Raw genomic sequence first — 24,405 nt, forward strand, 5'->3', positions numbered from 1 at the left:
ATATAATATAATCAACATTAATTTTTTTACATGTTTTATATGAATGAGTTGTTCGACTTGTAGAAATTGGTCACTTATGCGATTTTGATATATAAAGCCTCAAAACAAGTAGCAAAGAAAATAAATATCTCGACAACTAATTTGGAACGCTTTCATTACTTAGATGTCATATTTGACATACTCCTGTTGTATAACGCTGCAAAATATAAAAGCGTGAAATGTTTCTATGGTCGTTTAGTATTTTCGTAACTTTTCGATTTAGTAGGATTAAATCTTTTCCGAAGATGTGTCCGAAATTATTAATCAATTGAAAAAAATACTTTAAAGATGAACCGAATGAAGAAGCATAGAATCAAAGAAGAGAAAGCGACGACTTCCTCATCTAGTCGGAGACAGGAGGAGCATGATTTGGCGTATTTCATTCACGACAGAGTAGAGTTGATGCATCAAGTGTTTTCTGTTTTGAAATCGAAAGAACTCAAGTCTTTGGCCCCTGAGTGCGTCAGACGGTTATCTATAGACGATTTACAGGAGTTATGTTTGGAAGAAGTAAGTATCGGCGGGTTTCTTGCCGTTAAAAGTAAAATATAATTTAGTCTTTTTACGCCTGCAACTCCAGAGTTACTTGCGCGTTGCTGACCCCAACACTCCGCACCCTCGTTGAGCTCTGGCAACCTTACTCACCGGCAGAAACACTATGAGTAGGGTCTAGTGTTATTTGGCTGCGGTTTTGGTTTTTTGTAAGGTGGAGGTCCCCACTTGGGCTCTGCTCTAGATCTGTAATGACATCCGCTGTGCTGTGCCCTACCATGCAAAGGGAGATGACCTTCACAATGCCCATACCTCTCTTTCGGACGTAGTTTAAGGACGTACCCAGGTCAGTCTGGCTCCATGGTGCCTTTTTAGCAAGCAGAGATGTGCAAAATGCTTCACTGAGTTGAAAAAATTGATTCATATCTTGCGCTCGCGGTGATATATATACCTCATTTCGCTCAGTGGATCTGTAGACTATATTGTTCACGAGTGAGTAGAGAGAGATGCCAATCAATCAGGTACACACAGCCATAAGTGCGACCAGGATGGTGAATCACGCGATACGATTCTGCCATGGTTTCCCGACACCCCAAATTATTCTACTAGCTCACTCCCTCATCAGGCTTGGCTGTCTCATTTGAATCATAAGTGGGAAAGAGTGAACAAGGAACACTGAGATAGATGACTTACTGAATGAGTTGAAGAGTGAGTGAATTCAATCAAAAGAAAACTAATCAAATCACTCACTCTTGAATAGCCAGGTCCACACAGCGAGCAAGTGAGCATGTACGTGTGAGGCAATTTCCTCACGCACAAACCGGCCAGTGTAGACGTGCCTCGGCACTAGGCAGGCATTAGGCAGTTATTACGCGCATAGCGTTGTCTCGCCCAAATATTGGAGAGGGAGAGACATGCGAATTGCACCCAGTGTGTTAACCACCTTAGAAATCACCAGTTTTAGAATCTCAAAGAGCCTTAGAACTCTAAATGTCAAGTTTTTGGCCCCTTGAAAAAGCCATAATCACACCTCCAAGCCAAATGCGGCTTGTTTGCCATCCCATGGTGTAGCTGTTATTTTACTTACCTGCTGCAAATGCATTGTGAATGTCATCTCACTTTGTGTGGTAGGGCATAGTGCAGCGGATGCCATTCCAGATCTAGAGCAGAGCCCAACTGGGAAAGTACTCGTACCTCCACCTTACAGAAAACTGCAGCCAAATAACACTAGACCCTACTCATAGTGTTGTGTTTGTGCCGGTGAGTAAGGATGCCAGAGCTCAATGAGGGGGCGGCTGGGGGGGTTTTAAGGTCAGCAACGCGCATGTATGCGCGCGCTGGAGTTGCAGGCGTACATAGGCTACGGAGACTGCTTACCGTGAGGCGGGCCGTATGCTTGTTTGCCACCGACGTAGTATAAAAAAAAAGAACATCCTGGTTCAATTCCAGGACACTGGGGGCCTTGTCATCTATTTGAGTTTAATTTTACTTATTTCAGCTTCTAGGAATAAGTTCCAAACGACTATGCGCTATCCTGGACGGTGCGGAGCCCCCCTCAGACACAGACTCCTCTAGCCAGTCAGCCGAGCAGTTGGAGACCATCTCTCTCGACAGCATATCATCCGATGATGAGATACTGAGCCAAGCTAGTGGTAAAAAGAAAAAGGTATGTATGTTACAATTACAAATGGTATATATATAACAATATTTTATTTATTTTATTTTATTTAAGTACTAGTGACCTGACCTGCCCGGGATTCACACAAGTTACATAAAACCTTAACAAATTCAGTATACATCCAAACCTTTCTCAAGAATCACTAGTTAATGAACTGGCTTTTTAGCATTAGACAGACAGTAAACGATTTTGATGTGTATTTTTAATGAAAATCAATTTTGAAAAGTAAGTCACGGTCACGGCAAATATGTAACAATTATAAATCATATTTATTTTTATTTTCTTAATTTGGGATTACCAACAGCCAACAAATAATACATCTTACACACTCTTAAATCTATATGACAATCAGGACGATAATTTTGTTACATTTAAAAAAAGTTGTGGCACAACGAAAACTTGTGGGATGTCTGATGTCTATCTGTGTGTTTATTGGGAGTATGTTTCAACAGGTGTGATATTTTATATTATGGAGTGTGGATTTAAAAGGAGTGAAATCTGTTATGGTAGTACTGTTGCAAAAGTGTCCGACTGTCAGCTATAAATAACAGTTCAAAATCTCTCCAGAGTAGCGCTAGAGTAGCTAAGAACCTAGGCGTTATTGACGGAGTGAAGTGCGCTGTCTATGATTTGATTTTTTTGTCAAGTATTCTAGGTATTGTAGCGCCACCTATAAGGTTTTTTTAGACACTTTTTGGTACATGGAGATTTAATTCCTTCCACCTTTCATATTTTATATGTATGTAGATAGTAGAACCATCATTTAATTGATGTTAAAAGCCGACGCGTGAGTTTTCCCCGCCCGAGCCCGCCGCCTCGGCCGAGGCATGTCTACAGTGGCCAATTTGTGCTTGAGGAAATTGCCTCGCGCGTATGCTCACTCTGTGTGGACTGTGGACCCAGCTAAAGACCAATGATGATGATGAGATAATAGAACTCGCTTCATACGATTTTTCGCATAATACGCCACTTGGACGTAACTTAGCGAAAAGGATAAAATAACCAGCTTAGTGCGAGTCAGATTCGCGCACGAAGGGTTCCGTACCATTACGCAAAAACTGCAAAAAAAAACACGTTTGTTGTATGGGAGCCCTACTTATATATTTATTTTATTCTGTTTTTAGTATTTTGTTGTTCTAGCGGCGTCAGAAATACATTATGAAAATTTCAACTGTCTATCACGGTTCATGAGATTTTTTTTTTACATACAGCCTAGTGACAGACAGACAACAGTGGAGTCTTAGTAATAGGTTACCGTGTTTACCCTTTGGGTACGGAACCCTAAAAGTCGACATTCAATTGAATGACTTTTTGACAGGAAGTTCAATTTTTGTTGACTGATGTTTTGCGGATTGCATCCAATAATTAAAGCCCGACCAGAAATATATGATCATTGTCAAGAGGGCGCTGTATTTCTCATGTATAGGGTGACAGTTCAGTTTAGTATGAAAAATTTAGTTCCAATGAAATTCCGCAATATGGCGCGTGATCATATATTACTGGTCAGGCTTTACATTTATTTTACATTGATCCCTGCAACTTCAATTGTCGGTTAATACGCTTACCCTATATAACGACGTTTTATTGTTGATTTGTTGTTGATCTGTAAAATCTTTAATCAGGTTTTACTTTACATAAAACACACAATGCACAGGGGTTAAAAGGTTTTTAATGATTTTAAGACAGACGTATTTACATTTGTGGTCCGAAGCTATACTCTGTATCTTTAGGTATTAAATTTCTTTTTACAAACAATTTGTACATTTTCGGGTAGTTACAACATTGCTTGGTTAACCAACCAAATACAAAACTGTCTGGAACTGTTACTGAACGACCCGACTTTAACCTACATTATTTGATCATATAATGTTTTCATCTACCCTCAACTAGTTGAAGGAGCTAATTTGGGGGTAGATTTTGTTTACTTTTATTGAAATACCTAAAGGTACACAGTATGATTAAAAAATCAAGGCTATAGATAGACAGAATACTCTTTATTGGTACACCTCACTAAAAAGATACAAGAAAATAAACAATTGATTAAATGTAGAGGCAGATAACAGGCGGTCTTATCGCTAAAGAGCGGCTATAATTATTTTTGACTGATAATATTTTTTTTACTTTAAATTTTACTTGTTCCAGCACAAGCACAGACATTCAAAGAAGAAACGCCGTAAGAAGTCAAAGTCGGGCGATGAGGGTGAAAGTCGAGCCTCACGCGCCGGCCTGACCGTGCTCGAGTTGCTCGAGCTACAGGCCCGAGCTCGAGCCATCCGCGCGCAGCTACACCAGGAGCCGTCCAGTTAGTTTTGGTTTAAGTTTTTTGGGGCCTTGCACACCGCGACTTTTTCACGCACAGTCGACGCGCGTTCTAAGAACGCCGACGCGCGCGAGTAACGATCAGGGACTGCATAACCGAAAAATAACGATACCTTTACATAACGGTATGACATCATACCGGTTTAATCCGAACCATTTAGGTAGTCGAATAAATTTATTTCGCTACCGAAAAATAACGGTACCGTTATTTTTTCGGGCACCTTAACCGCTTTCATAAAGGCACCCTATAAGCTTAGGCGTCGTTGCCAAGCCGCCCGCGCCTTATTATATATAGTGTGCTTTATTTTAACGTCGTCTTACTAAGCGCGAAGGCCGCAACGCAATTCGCTAAAGTATATTTTATTGAACTCAATTTACACAAACATAAATTATTGAATACAATTTTTTCGGTATCGAAATAATATCGGTTAGGTACAGGTATAATAACAGGTAAGGTATATACCGGAAAAAATACCGGTACCGTTATTTTAAAACGGTAGCTATACCTTTATATCGGAGCCGCGCGGCCTACCGGTATAATGTATCAGTTTGAGTATCGTAATTTTATACCGCTACCATACCGTTATACCGTAACCGAAATCAGTCCCTAAACGCGTGTCTGCATCGATAAAGGTGTGCAAAGGTCTACAAGCTGCGACTGACTTTCGCGCGAATCGCGTGTGTATCGAAACAAACGTGCATCGACGGCGCGTTAAAAAGTCGCGGTGTGCAAAGGCCCTTAGTTTCTCATGGAATGGGATTAGGGTGCCAGACAGACAGAGATTTTTTCCTTTGTATATGGCATTATTTATTTCGTTTCTAGTTTAAATAGTCTACTTGTAAAAAATACATATCAAAATGCTTTCATACAATCCCTTTTTAAAATGTTTTTTTTTTCAGAAACCGCCGAGCCAGCAGCGGAGCCCGCGAGCTCCGACAACGACGAGGTCCTCATCAAGGAGGAGCCGGCGGAAGTGGTGGAGATCAGCAGCGAAGACGAGAAACCGGACGTGAAGAGGCTCGACCAGCAGATTGGTGAGAAACAGTATACAAGCCGCCGAAAGTATGGCTGCATCAATTCCGTTTTTTTTTTATACTACGTCGCTGGCAAACAAGCATACGGCCGTTCGTTCGTTTCAAACGTGTAAGCGTACGGTCGTTTGAGACAGTGTCAATCAGCGGCATCGCTAAAATATAAACTAAAAAACTATGGCTCTCAGATGAAGAACCTACTGACAGGTAGGAAGATGTGTGCGGTCATAATATTTAAATCGAGAGTGAATCGACATCTTTTAGATTAGCATGTTCCATCCTAGACTGCATCGGCACCTACCATCAGGTGATATTGTGGTCAAATGCTTACCTTTTCCCAATAAAAAGGCTAGTTATTCATAGGACAGTTTTCTTTGTGATATAAAAGCATGGTAGTAAATTTTTGGGATTTCAGAATACCCCGAAAACCTAGAAAATTAGTTCCATCTTGTAAAACGCTCTATGGAAATGGAAGTCGTCGATTATTTATAAACGTATTAGCAGAGAATATGAGGCCAGTGAAGCGACTCGACCAGCAGATTGGCGAGCGTATATTAGGGTTTATAGACTTTTTTATGATGATCATTAGAGATGGGCCGAGTGCTCGGCAAGTTTTTCAATGTTCGTATTCGGCTGGATTATTCGGTTAAGATTACGAATGTTTTCAAATCTACATAAATTTTAATGATCGAAATTGTTACCTATTTAGCATTCTCATTATCTCTATATACCCTCCAGCTCATGTTAAATTCATTTGACTTTATGATCATTTGATGAGTGTTAAAAAATAGTGACTCGTTTATCTTTTCTTCTAGAAAATTGCCTAGAAAGTGATGTATCCCTACTCCATACTAAAGAATGTTACAGATGAACCAAAAATTCGGCCGAATATTCGATTGACAATGTAGGTAAATTTTCGACCCATCATTAATGTTCACAATAATCATCACAACATTGTTTTAAAAAAAAAAAACCGTGTGCACATCATTTTGAACATCTGATTTGCCTAGATTTTTTTAAGTGTTTAGTGAATAAGATTTTCTTTTTTAATTTATGTGGATAGCATGTAGATGTTTTTTGCAGTAAATGTTTTTCTATTCTATTCTATTATATTCTATTCTATTCTTAGCAACTTCTGCTGGTAACTGTATGTATATACTTATTACATTATTTCAAAGGATATACTAAATGATGACTTTGACTGTACTATTGAATATTGATTGCAAAATTCATTGATTCCAGGTACAACTACATCTCAATCTAATGAATCTGAGGCAAATCACAAGAATGGTGACTCAAAAACAGTGACTAAAAGGATAAACGATTTAGTAATAACAGTTCCACAATCCAAACCGACCCGGAAAATTAAACTGAAAAGGCAAAAGCCAACGATGACTAAAGAAACAACATCTAATAATGTAGCTGAAAAAGAAAAAGTTGAAACTAGCACTACTGTTAACAATAATGCTACAACTAATGTCAAAAACGCTGTAACAGAACCCAAAAAAGATAGCAATGTTGAAGCTAAAAACAGAAGTAAGAAGAGTAAGAAGAAAAAGAAGAGGGTTAAAGAAAAACAAGGCAGTGACGAAGATGAAATAACTATTCAGTTATCGGATTCGGAGAAAATGGACCTGCTTGAAGATTTAGATGCAAAGAACTTCGATACTGTTAGCTCCAGCGATTCTGATAGTTCAGATGATAGTGAAAATGAAAACCAAGATGATGAAAAACAAAATACTTCTGATACTGAGAAACAGGCTGATAATTTAGGAAATAACAAAATTGATGACACTAAAATAGAAATTATAGCCGAACCTGATGGAAAGAAAGAAGGTAAAAACGATGATGAAATAAGAGGTTATGTGTCTAAAGAAAATGAAGGAACAGTAGAAATTAATGATTTGCCTGTTATAAATGATGATATTAGAACATCAAACGATACTAAAGAAGACGAATCTAGCAATGTAAAAGTGGTTACAGAAATTGACATAAAATCAATTACAATCGATGACAATAATGAGAGAGTTCAGGATTTAAGTGAAGCCAAAACAGATGATGTTCAAAATGAACATAATAATGAGATAGTCGTTGAATGTGCGAATATAGAGAAAAGTGACGATAAAGCGGAAAGCTCATCTTGTATACAAACAAAATCAGATGGTGAAATATCCGACAGAGAGAGCTCTGAAGTTGAAGCCTCGGATGTGCAACCGGAAGTAGTATGTATATCCGATGACGAGCACAAGAAGAAGAAAAAAAAGAAAAAAGACAAGAAATCTAAGAAAGAAAAAAAGAAATCGGGTTTTCGGGAGAAAACTGATGAAAACTTTTATAAAGATAAATATGCGGAAGATAAAGAAATACCTACCACTATGATAGAAACAATAGATGATGGCGATGATGACGTGTATGAATATTTAGAAATTTCTGATGATTCATCTTGCTACGAAGTGGAGGGCGTGTCAGTTCTATCTAAGGAACCTACCGCAGAAGAAATAGAAGCATTTTCGGCTAAGATGGACGAAATTGACTTAGAAAAAGATGAAACACTGATAGCAATACCAAACGAAAACTTAGAAGTAGAAAACGATACTAATGACCTTGAAAATGTATCATGGAAAGATAGATACTTAGGAAGTAAGAAGGTAAAACGAGTATTGACTACATCGAATATACTAAATGCTATTAGAAAGAAGAATAAAGAGTTGAAACAGAAGTTAGCGGAAGCTAAGAAGGCAGAGTTGGCAGAGAAAGAAGCACAGAAAGAAAAAGTAGATGATACACCGACAGTTGAAGATGGTACTATTGAACAGTATGAAACTCTTGTAGGTTCTACCAAATATGTAGATCCAGTTAAGGAAGTAGACACAACAGAAGCTAAAGATACACAAAATAAAGAAGATTCTGAAAACAAAGATAATTTGAGCAAAGAAGATGAAAGTGAAAATGTCACAAAAGAAATGAAGAAGGACGCGAAACAGCTGCTTAAAATGTACAAGAGACTTCTGAAATATAATGATATTAATAAGCAAAAAGATCCGAATAAAAAGAAAAAGAAGAAACAAAAGAAAAATAAGGAGAAAGAGAAAGTAGCTTAAGAAATGAGTGTCATAGACAAGTAAATAACACAGACTGTACACCATAAGTCATACAACACTATTTGTATATCACTTACTTTAAAGTAAATAAAAGTAATGCGTACCTATACTGTATACTTGACTATTTCATTTAGTTATTAATAGTGGAAGAAGTGTTAATTCTAAGACAAAAATCGTGATTAATTTTTGAAATCTGGGGCCCCGTTCTCGAACGGTTTGAGTCTAATTCGTTTTGGATTTCACGGGCCTATAAATCCCGGTCTTTAGATAGGCTTGCGTGGGGATATTGGGAGCGTGCACGACTGTCACGCAACCTAGTGTCCGCAAGTCTAGGGGAAAACGTCAATTCACTACATCTTATAAAACTACTCCAAAACTAAAAACTACTGAACGGATTTTCATACGACTTTCATCTATCAATAGAGTGATTCTTGAGGAAGGCTTAAATATATAACTTGTTAAGGTTTTGTGTAAATTGTTTGAAATATAACGATATTTTCGGAAAAAATCACGCTGGCTAGGAGCTTTAATCGAAAACGCTGCCTAATCCGTTTGAGCTATAACAACACAATGTATGGTGGGGTTGTTTCTCATTCATAGGTCTACAAAAAAGTCCGCGATGTTAAATGTCTATCTTTTAAGGATAACTTACTATATCCATTCTTAACTTCTAGAAAAAGATCACGTAATATGTGGCATTTGCAAAGCTATTTACATGGATACATTATTAACAATTATCAAAATAAATACGTTAGTTATATTAAGCATTTCATACAGATTACAATGGTCCCTTACACCATACAATTTAAATGAATATTTCAGGAGTAATCGTAAATCAAAGTTTCATTTCAAGCCATATATGTAATTGTACGAAATGTTAAAGACGCTACCCGCAATTAGTTCAATTTTTTACCACCTTATGCGCTGGGATCGCTTTACTTACCCCCACCATGCACTTCGCACGGTCCCAATAGATCCAACACGTAGAAGCCCCTTGGAGAGCTTTAATGCTATGTAGAACGCCTGCTGCGACCCGTCTACAGGCGTAACAATAGACACCCGTGAACCGGTCGCAGCAGGCATTGGGACTATTGTAGAAAAAGTGAACAGTATAACGGTCTATGGATTGAAGTTTGGGTGGACAATGAAACTGGGTTATTGCAAAGACGTCCGGACACCTGCCATAACAATGTTTTCACTAGTTATCTAGGCAGGCGGTGACTTGCCGCCCACTAGATGGGCCCCTGAAACTACCGTTGTGAAGACGACCAGGAGCAACACCGGTGTGAGCGGCTCAGGGGTGGCGAAAGGTGTGCGCCGCTTTCTACTCAATGGTAGATATTTCATGAATACCAGAATAACTCGTAAGATATGATATGAGGATACAGTCTGTGCAGAAAGAGTCGTGGAATATAATGAATCCAATACATTCTATGACTCTCTTTCTAATAATATTTTTAATAGATGTTAATAATTTACTGCACAGAATACAATATCTTACTTTAAGTAGGTAAGGTTATGGAATAAGAAAAAATAAAACAGAAAAACACAATACTTATAATAAGAGTTGTCTTTATTACAAAAACACGTTGCTAATATTTAAGTCTTATTGTTAACAGATCTCAGGTAGATTCAGCAGTCTGAGTCTCCACTGCCACGAATTTTGCTTTTAAGTCCAGTTTTTGCTCCGCCTTCAGCTTGTCCGGCCGCATTAGCAGCGCCATCTGCACCGCCGGCTGGGCCTCCTGCTCCACTGGCAGCGTCTTTAAGAGACTCGGCAGTATCAAGTCCTTTCTGAGCGATACCTGCTGCATTACCGGCAGCGCCTCCTGCCACGTTGGCAGCGCCTCCTGTCCCGCCAGCAGCGCCTGCTGCCCCACCAACAGCGTCTTTTAGAGACTCGGCAGTATCAAGTCCTTTCTGAGCGATACCTGCTGCATTACCGGCAGCGCCTCCTGCCCCGCCAGCAGCGCCTCCTGCCCCGCCAGCAGCGCCTGCTGCCCCACCAGCAGCGTCTTTTAGAGACTCGGCAGTATCATGTCCTTTCTGAGCGATACCTGCTGCATTACCGGCAGCGCCTCCTGCCCCGCCAGCAGCGCCTGCTGCCCCACCAGCAGTGTTTTTTAGAGACTCGGCAGTATCAAGGCCTTTCTGGACGGCACCTGCCACATTACCGGCAGCGCCTCCTGCCCCGCCAGCAGCGCCTGCTGCCCCACCAGCAGTGTTTTTTAGAGACTCTGCAGTATCAAGTCCTTTCTGGACGGCACCTGCCACATTACCGGCAGCGCCTCCTGCCCCGCCAGTAGCGCCTGCTGCCCCACCAGCAGTGTTTTTTAGAGACTCGGCAGTATCAAGTCCTTTCTGGACGGCACCTGCCACATTACCGGCAGCGCCTCCTGCCCCGCCAGCAGCGCCTGCTGCCCCACCAGCAGTGTTTTTTAGAGACTCTGCAGTATCAAGTCCTTTCTGGACGGCACCTGCCGCAATACCGGCAGGGCCGCCTGCCCCACCAGCAGCGTCTTTTAGAGATTCGGCAGTATCAAGTCCTTTTTTAGCGGTATCTGCCACAATACTGGCAGCGCCTCCTGCCCCGCCAGCAGCGCCTCCTGCCCCAGCAGTTTGACTTCCTAGAGAAGCCCCAGCATTAAGTCCGACACTGATAGCGCCTTTTGCAATTCCACCAGCTCCCTGAGGACAGCCAATAACATAAATATAGTTCGATTCCCATATTACACTTCACGCGCCGAATGATGGTCCCTATGACACACATGACACATGACAGTTCATTTTTATCACGAGTGTCGCTACTGACGGAAAGTGTATTGCTTAACAATTTACTACTAATATTACACGCGGAGTTGAAAATAGAATTCCAGAAATCCGGTTATAAGATTAGCTGAAAATTGTTGAGCGTTAGACTTTTCGTTCGTCGCGACATCTATTGTCAAGTAAGGGGTACTGACAAATCCGCTACTTGACGCTACATGTCGACTACGAAAATAATAAGCGTTTTGGTAAAAAAAACTGTATGTAGTGAGCACGCTATGCTTACTTATTTCTCTTAGGTTTATAAGAAAGGATGAAAATTCAAAGTTTTTATTATTTACGTGTCTCTAATTCTTAGTAACCCTTAAGACGAAAGTGGACGGCCGCTCGAGAGACCCTTTCCATACAAATGTAGTCCCCATAATATAATAAGTTAATAACCATTTCTTTTTTTTTTGTAATTTGACATTTAGAGACAGTATACATCTCTAATAAAGTATATATTATTTATTAGGTATTTAAGTATTTATTATTTTGTAATCTTATTGTTTATAAAAATGGACATGTAAAAGTGCCCCGTATTTGCTGAATAAATGTTTGATATTTGATCAGCACGGACGGTGCCGCACCGCGGGATTTCGAGTAGAAATATTAATATGTACATGTCATGACTCAAATGCAGCGATCTTAATAACTAGTTAGAAGCTTAATAATTAATCAAAAAAAGTCATATAAGTAAAGGGGCAGTTATGGCATTATACAAGGTGTAACAAAAATAGTAAGTTTAAGGGCATATTCTGTATCGAGTTCTGATTAGGAAAAAGTAGAAAAATAATTTCACGCAAAACATTTTTGGCGTTCGTATGGAGGGTTGGTCGACTTGGATTACTTGCCACTCATCTTCCAATAGATCTCTTTTTTTCGCGTCATAAAAAAATTTATTCTGCCAAAATTACCGAATATTATTATTATTATTTTATTTTTTATTTTTGTTAAAACCTGTACAAAAAATTTAATTGCGTATTTTTTTTTTTCGATAATGTCAATATCCAGGGAGGAAACTTTGTGTTGATAAGTGGTCGTCCACTATCGTGTTAACCAGTTCAAAGATAACAATCGAAGGTCACCGAATAGGAAAAAGAACCGAAATACTTACCAAGTGTGGTTTAGATGCTGCCAAAGCAACCTGCGAATGAAGACAAAACTTAGTATTTAAATATGTAGGGTGTATATATATATATATATATATATACACCCTTCATATCCGGGTGTATATATATGTATATAAATAATTCATAGTTAAATGTATATATATATAAATGTATATAGGTATACTAATATACATGGTTGGCTGGTAAGACCCGAATTATTTTAACCACGCATTCCTGAGGTCATAAAAGCAAAAAGTCGCAACCAAAAAGGCGTTTTTCACTAAGTTATTACAGAAATCAATTTTCAAAAGAATTGCCATTATATTATTACACAACACCGATTTTAGAAAACTTTGTATGACATTTTAGTCTCTAAAAATGCGGTCAAGAATACCCCTTTAAAATCTGTCGGGTTTTATCAGCCCACGGTGTATGTTATACATTGCGTAAAGTAGGTTAAAACTTTTTACTATTTAGTATAAATCATAAATGAGTATCAACATTACAATATACCATATTGTAATGTTAATATTGAAAGATTACAATATTGTAATGTTAATATTGAAAGATTACAATGTTAAAAGATTACAATATGCCATAAGTTTAATAAGACTTCTACTCTGCCTAAATAGGTTCAACGAATTCAGTTGATTGATCAAAATCGGCAATGTAGACATTTTGGCGACATTATTCTTATCCCTACCATGTATCAAGGCTTTTCTTGTTGGCACAATAAAAGGGTCAAAATGATTTTCGTTGCATTGTTTCTGACCACTCTGTCACGTTTGTATCTATACCTTCTGTCAAATAAATAAAAAAGTCGAGTGCTATAGTACTCATGTCTAGCTGTAGATTATACCAGCTCTCTAGCGTTATTCAAACCGAAACTACGAGGGTCCGAAAATACGACGAAACTTGCCGAGAAAAGATAGGCCGTGCCCAGATCTGATTAAAAAATAAAAACAAAATTACATCTCATACAAAATGCTCCACTCTGTCACATTTTTGGGGACAAAAAACAAGACAAAGAAAAGAATTTTTACCCAATAAACGTTACCGTAAAGAAACAGGTAGGTAATTTTCATGTCCGATTCCAAATCTCGCGCCGATAGTCTGTGAGGCAGGGTCACTAGCCACTATACGAACATATGTAGTATCTTCTTCGTAGTTTGTGCTACCAAAGAGAATTAAGAAGACCAAGAGTGCTCACTCCATACAACGGTTTCGTTAACAAAAATACTATTATTTTCGTAGTCTACATCTAGCGTCAAGTAGCGGAACTCTCAGTACTGCTACTCGACAATAGATGTCTCGGCAAACAAAATGTCTAATGCTTAACGATTTTCCGTTAATATTTTAACCGGAAGTCTATTTTCAACTCCTACGCTTACTCTAATAAATATTAGCTGAAAATCATTGAGCATTAGACTTTTTGTTTGCCGCGATATCTATTGTTGAGTAGCAGTAGGTACTGAGAGTTCCACTACTCGATGCTAGATGTCGACTACGAAGATAATAAGCGTTTTGGTACCAAAACTGAAGGCCTACCGCGAACCACGTTCAACGTGTTGCCTCTCTGTCGCACTTGTAAATTCGTACGTAAGTGTGACAGGGAGGCAACACGTCGAACGTGGTTCGCGGTAGGCCTTCTGATGTATGGAGTGAGCACACTATGTACTTCTTATTTCTCTATGGTGCTACCAACTAAGCTACACCGTATATTGGTAAAATAAAATGTGATTCTTACCACGGCAAGAAAAATGACGATCTTGATACCGGCCATGATGGAGCCTTTACTTCAAGAATGTCTTCAGCACTCTAAGTTCGGTATTTATACCCCAAGGCCCCATGGGAGTCAAGGTTGGTCAACACAGGTGCTCCGGCTTAGACGTCAATGCATTAGCTCATTGTCCATACTTTATAAACAACTATAGATTCCTCATTTCGTCATTTGAAATTGCCTTTTCATTTCTCAAACTTTGAAAGTGGGCCGTTGCTGTTCTAAAAAGCGTGCAGAAAATGATAAGCTCTTGCTCTAGAGCAATGTTCTTTCTAAGTTTTTTTCTCTTTTTTACGATAAGCAATTACAATATTGATTTTAAATGGATTTGTTTTGAACACCCCCATTCCATTAATAACGATATTCTTTCCTAAATTGTTAAGTACCCACAAGAAATACTACTTATTGTATACTTAGCCGTGATTTTAAACTGCACATGTATTTTACTTTCCTCCTATTCCAAATGAAAAGTAGAGTGTTTAACTCGGGTAAAAGGCACCATTTCATCCTTATCAATCTACTAATTAGAGCTTGAGAGGGTCTACCGCGAAAAACCCAAATCGAAATATTTGAGCGATAGAAAGACAGATACAGAAATTTAGCTTTCGCGGTAGGGCCTCAGATGAGGGATGATTGTATTTACTTATCATTTCTTAGACTATAAGTAGCAAAGACATTTTTGAGCAGATAAAGTCCATCTAATTTTGCGTCGTTACAACATGTTGTTCAACATACGACTATTTAGAAAATTATAATATACTAAACAAAGAATACAATACAAATAATAATACTTAATAGGTACTTCATTCAAATTGCGTTGAAAAAAAAGACTAATATGTGACGTCACACTTGGGGGAAGGGGGTTGCCAAACATTAAAAAAACATGAAATTCGTGTGACGTAATTTATGAACGACCCCTGTAACAAATTTTAAACGCCTCTAATACCTACATTCCGTTGTTAGCAAATATATCCTACGTACGTAATTAATTACGTGTTAAATATAAAAGGCAATCATTAGATAATAATAGCATCTGTTTAAATGGTTTATTTGTACAGTCAAGGATAAAAACATGTTTTCGGCACTATCAAAATCGCTGCTAACTTATGTTGGTGTGGTTCTATTGTCGATTCTTTCGACACATGATTATTTTTAGAACGCCATTTGACTTTGATCCTTATTCTTTCACTAATATGTGTTTAATTTGATAAATATCAATAAGTGGCGCCATCTAATAGATCAAAATCAAAGGTATGTTGACATCGTTTCGAGCGATGGCGCCATAACCTAGACAAGTTGCACTGCTAAATTAGCGCCCGCCAATAGGGTTGTTTCCAATTTTTTGAAACGCTTGTATTACGTTCTATATTAACTAAAAGCTGCCCTAAAATTCAACTTTTATACTAAAAACGGCTTTAAATATGTTAAATTAACAAAACATATTTTGACAGATGCTTTCGCGCCCAAAACGCTCTTTGAAAAATGTGTGACGTCACAGTTTACGGTTTGACACATTACTACATACACACGTAGAAGATACGAACTTTCAACTGACATTTGTCATTTGTTGTTTATCGCCTAACTGTCAACAGTGTCAATCCGAGAGTTGTGACGTCATCAGAATCTTCAATGACGTTTCGAGTTTGGTCACGTGACGTGTGCCAAAAGATATTTTAAATTCAATATTTACAAAAATATAGTAATTACAGGTCCCCTAAAAGTCAAACTTACGTACGAATTTACAAGTGCGACAGAGAGGTAAGAGGTAACACGTCGAACGTGGTTCGCGGTAGGCCCTCTGCATTCAGCATGCTTTGTCTATATATTCGATTATACTATTTGATGCTTGTGCTAGCCTGACCGCGACTGTAGGCCGCATGCGCCGTGTGCAAAAATTGTGTCTCAACGCGTTTTGGAACACTACCGATGACGCGTACCGATCAATCAGCTGGTAACATCGTGCTTATGGAAGGTGGAGGTAAGGAACGAGATTTCCATGTACCAAAAAGTGTCATAAAAAACATTAAATAGGTGGCGCTACAATACCTAGAATACTTGAAAAAAAAAACAAATCATAGACAGCGCACTTCACTCCGTCAATAACGCCTAGGTTCTTAGTTACTCTAGCACTACTCTGGAGAGATTTGGAACTATTATTTATAGCGAACAGCTGGACACTTTTGCAACAGCTCTACCATAAGAGATTTCGCTCCTCTTAATTCCACACTCCATAATCGTGCTTTATGTCATTGTCAAATGTCAACCAATGTTTGGTTTGGGATTCGTATTCGCCTGGAGTCATCCTGGAGTCTGGAACTTTGAATTTCTATTGTATAAATAAGTTTAGAACTAATAAGAAAGTTATAAATCCGATACAATGGCCAGCTAAATCTATTTTTTCTAGCATATAAAATGAACCCTTCTAGCATGACTAATGTACCTCTTAGTTATATTTGCGAAGGATGCCTATGTGTTGATCGCAAGCTTACAACAATTTACGATGAAGAATATAAAAAAGTATTTACGGGAATGCTGGATTTTATGGTAAGTTTTTAAAGGAAACGTCTATATTAATTTATCATTGTAGGTTTTGTTTTAAAAGTTGTATTTATTTGATAACTGTTATTTGATAGTTATGAAGCTGAAATAGCTAAATATAACAACTACTCAATTTGATGTACAGGGAATTATCCTGATCATAAAATTATAGGACTTTGTTTTATTGAAAAATTTTCCAAACTTATTCAAGCATTACTTGTTAAATTGTAGATATTATTGAGGATAAGGTGGATAAAAGCACTAGCCCAGTGGTGGGCAAACTTTCTTAATGGTGGGCCAGAAAGTTTAAAAATTTCAGAGGAGGGCCAACTATGCATTTTTATTATTTCACAGTCTATGTACAAATTATTACGAAGGACAGATGGCAGGCCAGATAAAACCTATTCGCTGGCTGGAGCTGGCCTGCGGGCCGTACTTTGCCCACCACTGCACTAGCTATATGTAACAGGTCCTTATAAAAAAGCTTAGATAACTTGTTTGTAATGTGTTGAACTCCCATATCCCATATCCTGGCCACTTTGTAAAGCAAAGACACTTTCCATATAGATTTTTGTACATTGACCCACCTGCACTATCTCTATTGCATTGCTAATGATCCCGGTTGTCTATGTCACTGCAAACTTGATGGCAATATATTATATTTATATTATATTATTTATTTAATATTAGCACTAACAGATAAACCTTACATGCTAACACTCAGATTACATTTAGGTATATTTACTTCTTAACTTAATAGCAATATACATTTTTTTTTTTTTTTTAGGTAGTTTATTACATATTTAATTTTAACAATTTGCATTTATAAGTATGTGCGTGCTATAGTGATAGCAACAGGCAGGTCAATGTACAAAAATGTATATGGAATGTGTCTCTGCTTTACTAAAAAACTTAATTAAATACTATCTATTTAGGACCAGACAAATCAAGAGTGGCTGTTATGTTGGGAATGCACGGCTAAAATACGGTCTGTGATACACTTCAAGAAGAGAGTCCGCGCTGCCCGTGATCACCTGCTCCGGTTTATGGTACAATCACATCTGAAAATATTGATATGGACAAAGTGCCAAAAATATGTAAACACCACCTTATTGCCTATTATATTAAAGTGTATACACTTTGTTCGCACTTTGTCATCAGTGCTGGTTCCTGTGACTCTTAAGGGGTCATCCATTAGTTACATCACACGTTTAGAGGGTGGGAGGGGGTTCGAGTCGCAAACCTTGTGACGTCACTTTAACATCATCAGTAATTATATTCATTTAATTTTCTTTCCTAATCGGTTTTATGTTATAAAATTACTTATATTTCTTTTATCAAAAATATTTTGACAAAATATTAATAATATCTAATTCGAAAAATGTGACGTCACACCAGGGGGGAGGGGTTGCCAAATGTGACCAAGTGTGACAAGGAGGGGTAGGGGCCAAAAAACCTAGAAATTTGTGTGATCTAATTAATGGATTGCCTAATCAAAATAATCAAGCCATGATTTAATTTTTTATTTATTTTATTTTTTATTATAGCATTTTTGTTGTGGCACCCAAATGCTGTTTATTTGCTTTACTTGTTTCTTCACTGACATGTTAAATGTTTTGGGTGCCCGCTTGCCATTCGGCAGAGGCCTCCTCCAGTCTTCTCCATTCATTCCTGTCTCTGGCAACCATGCTCCACCTGATTGAAAATGTTATTGTATTCAAATTTCCAGGTTTACCAAACTACACCCATAGCATCACTGTCAAATTTGAAAACAATAGTAAATGCAGCTCAAGACTACTATTATCAAGATAAAGAAGACAAAACATTGATATCGTCGGGAAATGAAATTTCTACAACTAATTTTGGCTGTGACAGTGCTCCAAATATAAATTTTATAAATATAGATGAACCTAATATAAGTAATGTAGCTACAAGTACTGAAACACAATTTACTGAAAGTAATAATGTTGTTTCTGAGATAAGAGATACAAATGAGAATGAAAGTCAGTCTTCATTTATAATAAAAATTGAAGATAATGATTTTGACAATGAAAGATTTGATGGAGATGAAAATAATAGTTTGATAGATGATAAAGACGATGTTGTAAGTATTTATGTATTACTTTTTAGCATGCGTTCTAGGAGCCCTGTATCCACTTGGCTACCTATTACCAAGAAAAACTGTAGACAGTATTTTTTTTAATCTACCATGCTACTCAAAGCATTGAGAAAATAAGTAAACTTCGAGTACTCACTCCATACTTCTTCTTCCTCGCGTTGTCCCGGCATTTTTGCCACGGCTCATGGGAGCATGGGGTCCGCTTAACAATTAATCCCAAGATTTGGCGTAGGTTCTAGTTTCTACGAAAGCGAGTGCCATCTGACCTTCCAACCCAGAGGATAAACTAGGCTTGTTGGGATTAGTCCGGTTTCCTCACGATGTTTTCCTTCACCGAAAAGCGACTGGTAAATATTAAATGATATTACGTACATAAGTTCCGAAAAACTCATTGGTACGAGCCGGGGTTTGAACCCGCGACATCCGCATTGCAAGTCGCACGTTCTTACCGCTAGGCCACCAGCGCACTCAACTCGAGTGCTCACTCCATACATGCATAAAAACCCATTTATAATAAGTTATAAGCGAGGTTTGGGAAAACTTAAATGTAACAAGATTTAAGCTTGGTAACAATTAATGCTTAAGGGAGTTTCAAACTTATTAATTGACCAAGCATTAGCGAAGGTCTTTGTTTCAGCTTGGACACAATATCTTTCGTATGTCAGGATGTTCATTACAGATCGCATTTCTCAACAGTCTTGTGAAATTTAGTGAGCAGGTTCGATGGTTAAATATATTTTTTTTTATTAAGTTTTAGCATTTTTTTTTAAGTGGTGGAGCCATACAATTATTCAGTTTTAACCATTTCGACGCCGGATCAAACACGAAAGCTGTCATTCGGACTCCGCATCAACGATGTGTCAAAACTGAAATTGAACTTTATGCTTACTCGTATGCACGTAGGTCTATATTGCTCTATAGGGCTAAGATATCATTTGCTTCGGCTTTTTATCATTTGTCATCATGCCTGTCACGTTCTAACAAGTATGTAATTGCGAAAGTGACAGGCAATAGAAATGGAACCATGCAGCCACCGCTGTGGTTTGTGACGGATTAATCCGTCTTTGGCGTTGGATCTGCGGTTCGGATATATCCGCTTTTGGCTTCTAAAAGATTGGGTTACGCTCACGCGGTCTACAACTCACACAGCCACTAGTAGTATGTTTTGCCATACCACCCGTACAACTTATTGTAGTGTGTGTGTAAGTGTGTGTACTACACCTTACCCACAAACACACGCGCATAGGTGACTATAGTATTTAAGGTACGTTATATTTAACGCATTTTACGCCTAAATTAGAATCTAGTTGTTTCGTTTTAGGTTTAGCCTCACATGGCGACCATGGCAGCGCGATGCGCCGTTGCGCCTGCCATGGGAAAAAGTTGTTTGTGACCTTAATTAGTGCCCGCTAAAATTAACTATCAATTTGTGGAACTCTAAAACGTGGACATTGTTATATTTTGACATTGAAAAAAAGGACAAGGACCTTTGGTGTGACGAATACAAAATACAGTGCAACCCACAAACAATCTTTTATATAAAATTGTACATTAAAAATACTGGTTTTCAGACTGAAGCTAAGATCGACAACGTACCAATCGCACAAGAATCTGCTCGCACTAAAAAGAAGAGGAAAAAGAAACGGAAAAAAGAGGAGTTTAACGCCTCTGATGATGAACCACTCAAACCTAGTAAGAAAGAGAAGAAAGATCAGATGAAAGATAAATCATTGGAAAAGGAAGATACAGGTATAATATTGATTATAAATAAATAAAGGACATTCTTACACAAATAGACTAAGCTCCACCGGACAATGATATAATTAAATACATAGAAGATACCCATGACTCAGCCTGAGCCATAATATTTATTAATTATTAATGACTGTGATCCTAAACGCGAGTGTGTATGAGGAATGTTGTGAATGTGAAGAAGCGAAATAAAGAGGTATGTCAGGGTCGTAGAAAGTGGAAATCCGTGGTCTGAATATTGTGTGTTTATGTAGTCACCTGCCATAATTTAGGGGATGAATATACAACGTGTTTGTTCACGTATAGTGGAGCCGTTAACCACGTATAGTACGACGAATTTTTTCGATAAATAACCCCCCCATACTTTTGTTTTTTCTCAACCATTTTTAAACTGCACCCCTTCAAAGTTTTATGGCGCCAAACACTACTGACAAACAAACTTGGTTAATGTCACATTATCTGTCCATTTTTTATTTTATTGATAAAAATGTTTACATGACATTACAGTTGAACCACGTCACGAAACTTAGACTAACAGCAATAATAATTATAAGTATTAATAATTATAAAACAATAATAAGAATAATAAAATTCTTTATTGTGCACTACTAAAGAAAAACTCATATTACAAACAAAGACAGGACTTAAGGTCACAGCTCATTAGAGCCACCCCGCACCCGACCCTCACCGCCTCGCCTCGAGCGGTTAGTATTCTTCGTATGGATTTCTATGGGCATGCGCTCACTACATCAACTTATCCGGTGGTGGTACGAAGTTGATGTAGTGAGCGCATGCCCATAGAAATCCATACGAAGAATACTAACCGCTCGAGGCGAGGCGGTGAGGGTCGGGTGCGGGGTGGCTCTAATGAGCTGTGACCTTAAAATGACAATAATGGCACATTAACAAATTAAATTGGGACAGTTAAGCACCTAGCATCCATCGCCTCACAGAATCTCAAGCATTCACTATACACTGCCGCCCATCGCCACGCAAATAGATCGCATTCAGGCGTCGATGCCAGGAGCGCATTGAGCAGTGAGAGGGCGCGGGGCAGCGGCGAGTTCCTGCGCGATACGGTGCGCGCCGGCGGCACGGCCAACAGGTCGCGTTGTCGTGCTCTGAGGGCCATTCTCGGGACGTCCGGAACAAACAGGCGCACGAGACCAGAAACAACTTCGGGACAGTCTGACTCCCCACGCAAGGCTCGGCATGCCATGACAAGGAGTTGGTAATTCCGCCTGATTCCGCATGAGTTGGTAATTTACCTATCGCACATTTAAAAAATAATAATCATGCGATAGCTTATGAATTAGGGCCTAAATTTGAAGCCAAGGTTCTCCAAAAATTTTTTTTTACATTTCATCTTTTTTTTCGAAAACAAGGTCGTTGACCTGTACTTTTTTTACTGTTAAATGATAGTACAGGATATCAGCTAAAAGTTGTTAACTAGTTAAAACATTTCACAAGTTACACGAGTCCAAACAAGACCTTCTGTAATGACAAACACATTGTATAGGTCAGGGGTGGCCAACTTGATTAGACCCAAGATCTCCTGTTTACTATCGAAACCCTGTGCGATGTACCAATTACATACTTCTTGAAACCTTAAATGAAACTGGTCTACGTATTTATATTTTTTGTCTTACCACGATCGACTGGACTAATAGTCGCGATCGACCTGTTGGCCACCCCTGGTATAGGTCATACTGAGCAACTTCTACTGTGGGACCAACCCCGAAATCGCATAAAAGGCTGTTTCATACATTTTGGCTCTCTGACCTTGACATTTTGAAGTGCTGGTGCCCTAGCGGTAAGAGCGTGCGACTTGCAATCCGAAGGTCGCGGGTTCAAACCCCGGCGCGTACCAATGAGTTTTTCGGAACTTATGTACTAAATCTCATTTGATATTTACCAGTCGCTTTTCGGTGAAGGAAAACATCGTGAGGAAACCGGACTAATCCCAACAAGGCCTAGTTTTACCCTCTGGGTTGGAAGGTCAGATGGCAGTCGCTTTCGTAAAAACTAGTGCCTACGCCAAATCTTGGGATTACTTGTCAAGCGGACCCCATGAGCCGTGGCAATATGCCGGGACAACGCGAGGAAGAAGAAGACCTTGACATTTTCTATGGGAGAGTAATTTTTTTTGCGATTTCGGGGTTGGTCCCATAGTAAAAGTTGCGAAGTGTGACCTATATATTCACCCCGTAAATTATTGCAGGTGACTAAATAAACACCATGTGTGTATGTATATATTTATGATTACGAACTATGAAACCATTAAAAAATCAATTCAATTCGTTTATTATTTTTAAGACAACAGTGATCTCATTTTTGTTAGTATTACCTAAAAGAATTATGTAAATCTTAAAAACTATGTTAAAACTTAAAACTAAATAAATTAAAGCTAACATTATTAGGCACCATACATGGTCAGCGATCATCCCCAGAATGCTATTTGTGCTGTCCCTGGTTCTACGCAGTAATGAGGCTGCTTTCTTGCGTATAACTGCTGCGAAGGCGTCGGTTCGGGCCTCCGCAGACATGGCGGAAGCGCTGCAGAACCTAGGCAGCCCAACCAGCACTCTGAAGGCGTTGTTATACACCACTCGCAGAGCATCAAATGATTCAACATTAATTTTTCAGACGACAAAGCAGTAAAAAAGCGTCGCAAGCGGGAGAAGCCAGCGGGGGTGGTGAACAACCCCCGGGTCGACCGGAACCTGGCGCAGCTCAATGTCAAGGATGGGCAGGTCGAGATGATTGTACTTAGCTGGGAGGAGGTGAGAAATTCAACTTCAACTTCCAACATTTATTCAGCAAATAGGCCACAAGGGCACTTTTACACGTCAACATGGAATTTAAATACAAGCAAAAACAAGCACATCAACAATTATAAAATACAATTAACTGAAAATATTAATGCGAATATAAATTATTAATAATTATTACTTAGAGATGTATAAAGTCTCTAAATGTCACAATCATTATAATATAGGTATGTACAATCAAATTAAACACAAAATAAGAATACAATTTAGAGATGTATAAGGTCTCCAAGTGTCCAAAACTAAAACTAAATTAAACAATGTAATAAAGCGAGAACATGATGTTCTCATGTGTCAATTCTACTGGACTGGACACTGCTTAATTCACAATGATGAGAATAGGGAGCGTGCATGAACTGTAGGAGGCAGCACAGGAGCCGTCAGATTTTTGGCGCGAGGCGTAACTGTGATGTTTATTGTTCCGATGTAGCCCACAAGATGGCAGAACCTACTATGCACAAGAAAACACGTGACGTGTAAATGTACATGTTTATGGTTCCGATTCAGGCCACAAGATGGCAGACCCTCCAACGCGCACGGTCCCTATACAATATTTCATTAACTGTTATCATCCTATCGAAATCAAGCTACCGGCTTAAAGGCATCTTTATCGTCTATAATAGTAGTTTATGTGACTGCTACATAATAAAAGGCATTAAGATACACGAAGTTTGGGTGTAAGAAACGAACGAAGTGAGTTTCTTAGTAGCATCACACGAGTGTTTTAATGCCTAATTATGTACAGTTACATACACTATTTTATCTACACACATATTATAAACTTTCTATGATATATTCACTAACCTAAAT

The 24,405-nt window shown here is 38.6% G+C and overlaps 2 protein-coding genes across 3 annotated transcripts in view; both read left to right on the forward strand.

Annotated features, from left to right (window-relative positions):
- The first annotated feature begins 251 nt into the window (after positions 1-251).
- On the forward strand, positions 252-8,775 carry LOC133532702 (uncharacterized). The gene is made up of 5 exons (XM_061871475.1): positions 252-549; positions 2,030-2,197; positions 4,352-4,511; positions 5,429-5,563; positions 6,803-8,775. Exons 1-5 carry the CDS (start codon positions 328-330, stop codon positions 8,659-8,661), a joined length of 2,544 nt encoding a protein of 847 aa, XP_061727459.1. The 5' UTR covers positions 252-327; the 3' UTR covers positions 8,662-8,775.
- A 7,688-nt stretch (positions 8,776-16,463) lies between these two features.
- LOC133532416 (zinc finger protein 485-like) overlaps positions 16,464-24,405 on the forward strand; it is a 29,446-nt gene continuing 21,504 nt past the window's right edge. The window contains exons 1-5 of one of the 2 annotated variants that reach the window (XM_061871072.1): positions 16,464-16,902; positions 17,832-17,993; positions 18,626-19,000; positions 20,587-20,764; positions 23,414-23,550. In XM_061871072.1, coding sequence (XP_061727056.1) covers positions 16,771-16,902; positions 17,832-17,993; positions 18,626-19,000; positions 20,587-20,764; positions 23,414-23,550 — 984 coding nt within the window. In that variant the 5' untranslated portion in view covers positions 16,464-16,770. The remainder of the gene's footprint in view (positions 16,903-17,831; positions 17,994-18,625; positions 19,001-20,586; positions 20,765-23,413; positions 23,551-24,405) is intronic. The other variant, XM_061871073.1, reaches the window with a different exon arrangement.

The sequence above is a fragment of the Cydia pomonella genome, chromosome 27 (genome assembly GCF_033807575.1).
Source record: "Cydia pomonella isolate Wapato2018A chromosome 27, ilCydPomo1, whole genome shotgun sequence".
Taxonomy (NCBI): Eukaryota; Metazoa; Arthropoda; class Insecta; order Lepidoptera; family Tortricidae; genus Cydia; species Cydia pomonella.

What these genes read in the sequence shown, in the direction of transcription:
- LOC133532702 (XM_061871475.1), top strand. Translation starts at nt 328, where the DNA reads ATGAACCGAATGAAGAAGCATAGAATCAAAGAAGAGAAAGCGACGACT. An exon ending in CTAGTGGTAAAAAGAAAAAG is followed by an intron (nt 2,198 to 4,351) that starts GTATGTATGTTA and finishes TACTTGTTCCAG; the next exon opens with CACAAGCACAGACATTCAAA. An exon ending in GAGGCTCGACCAGCAGATTG is followed by an intron (nt 5,564 to 6,802) that starts GTGAGAAACAGT and finishes CATTGATTCCAG; the next exon opens with GTACAACTACATCTCAATCT.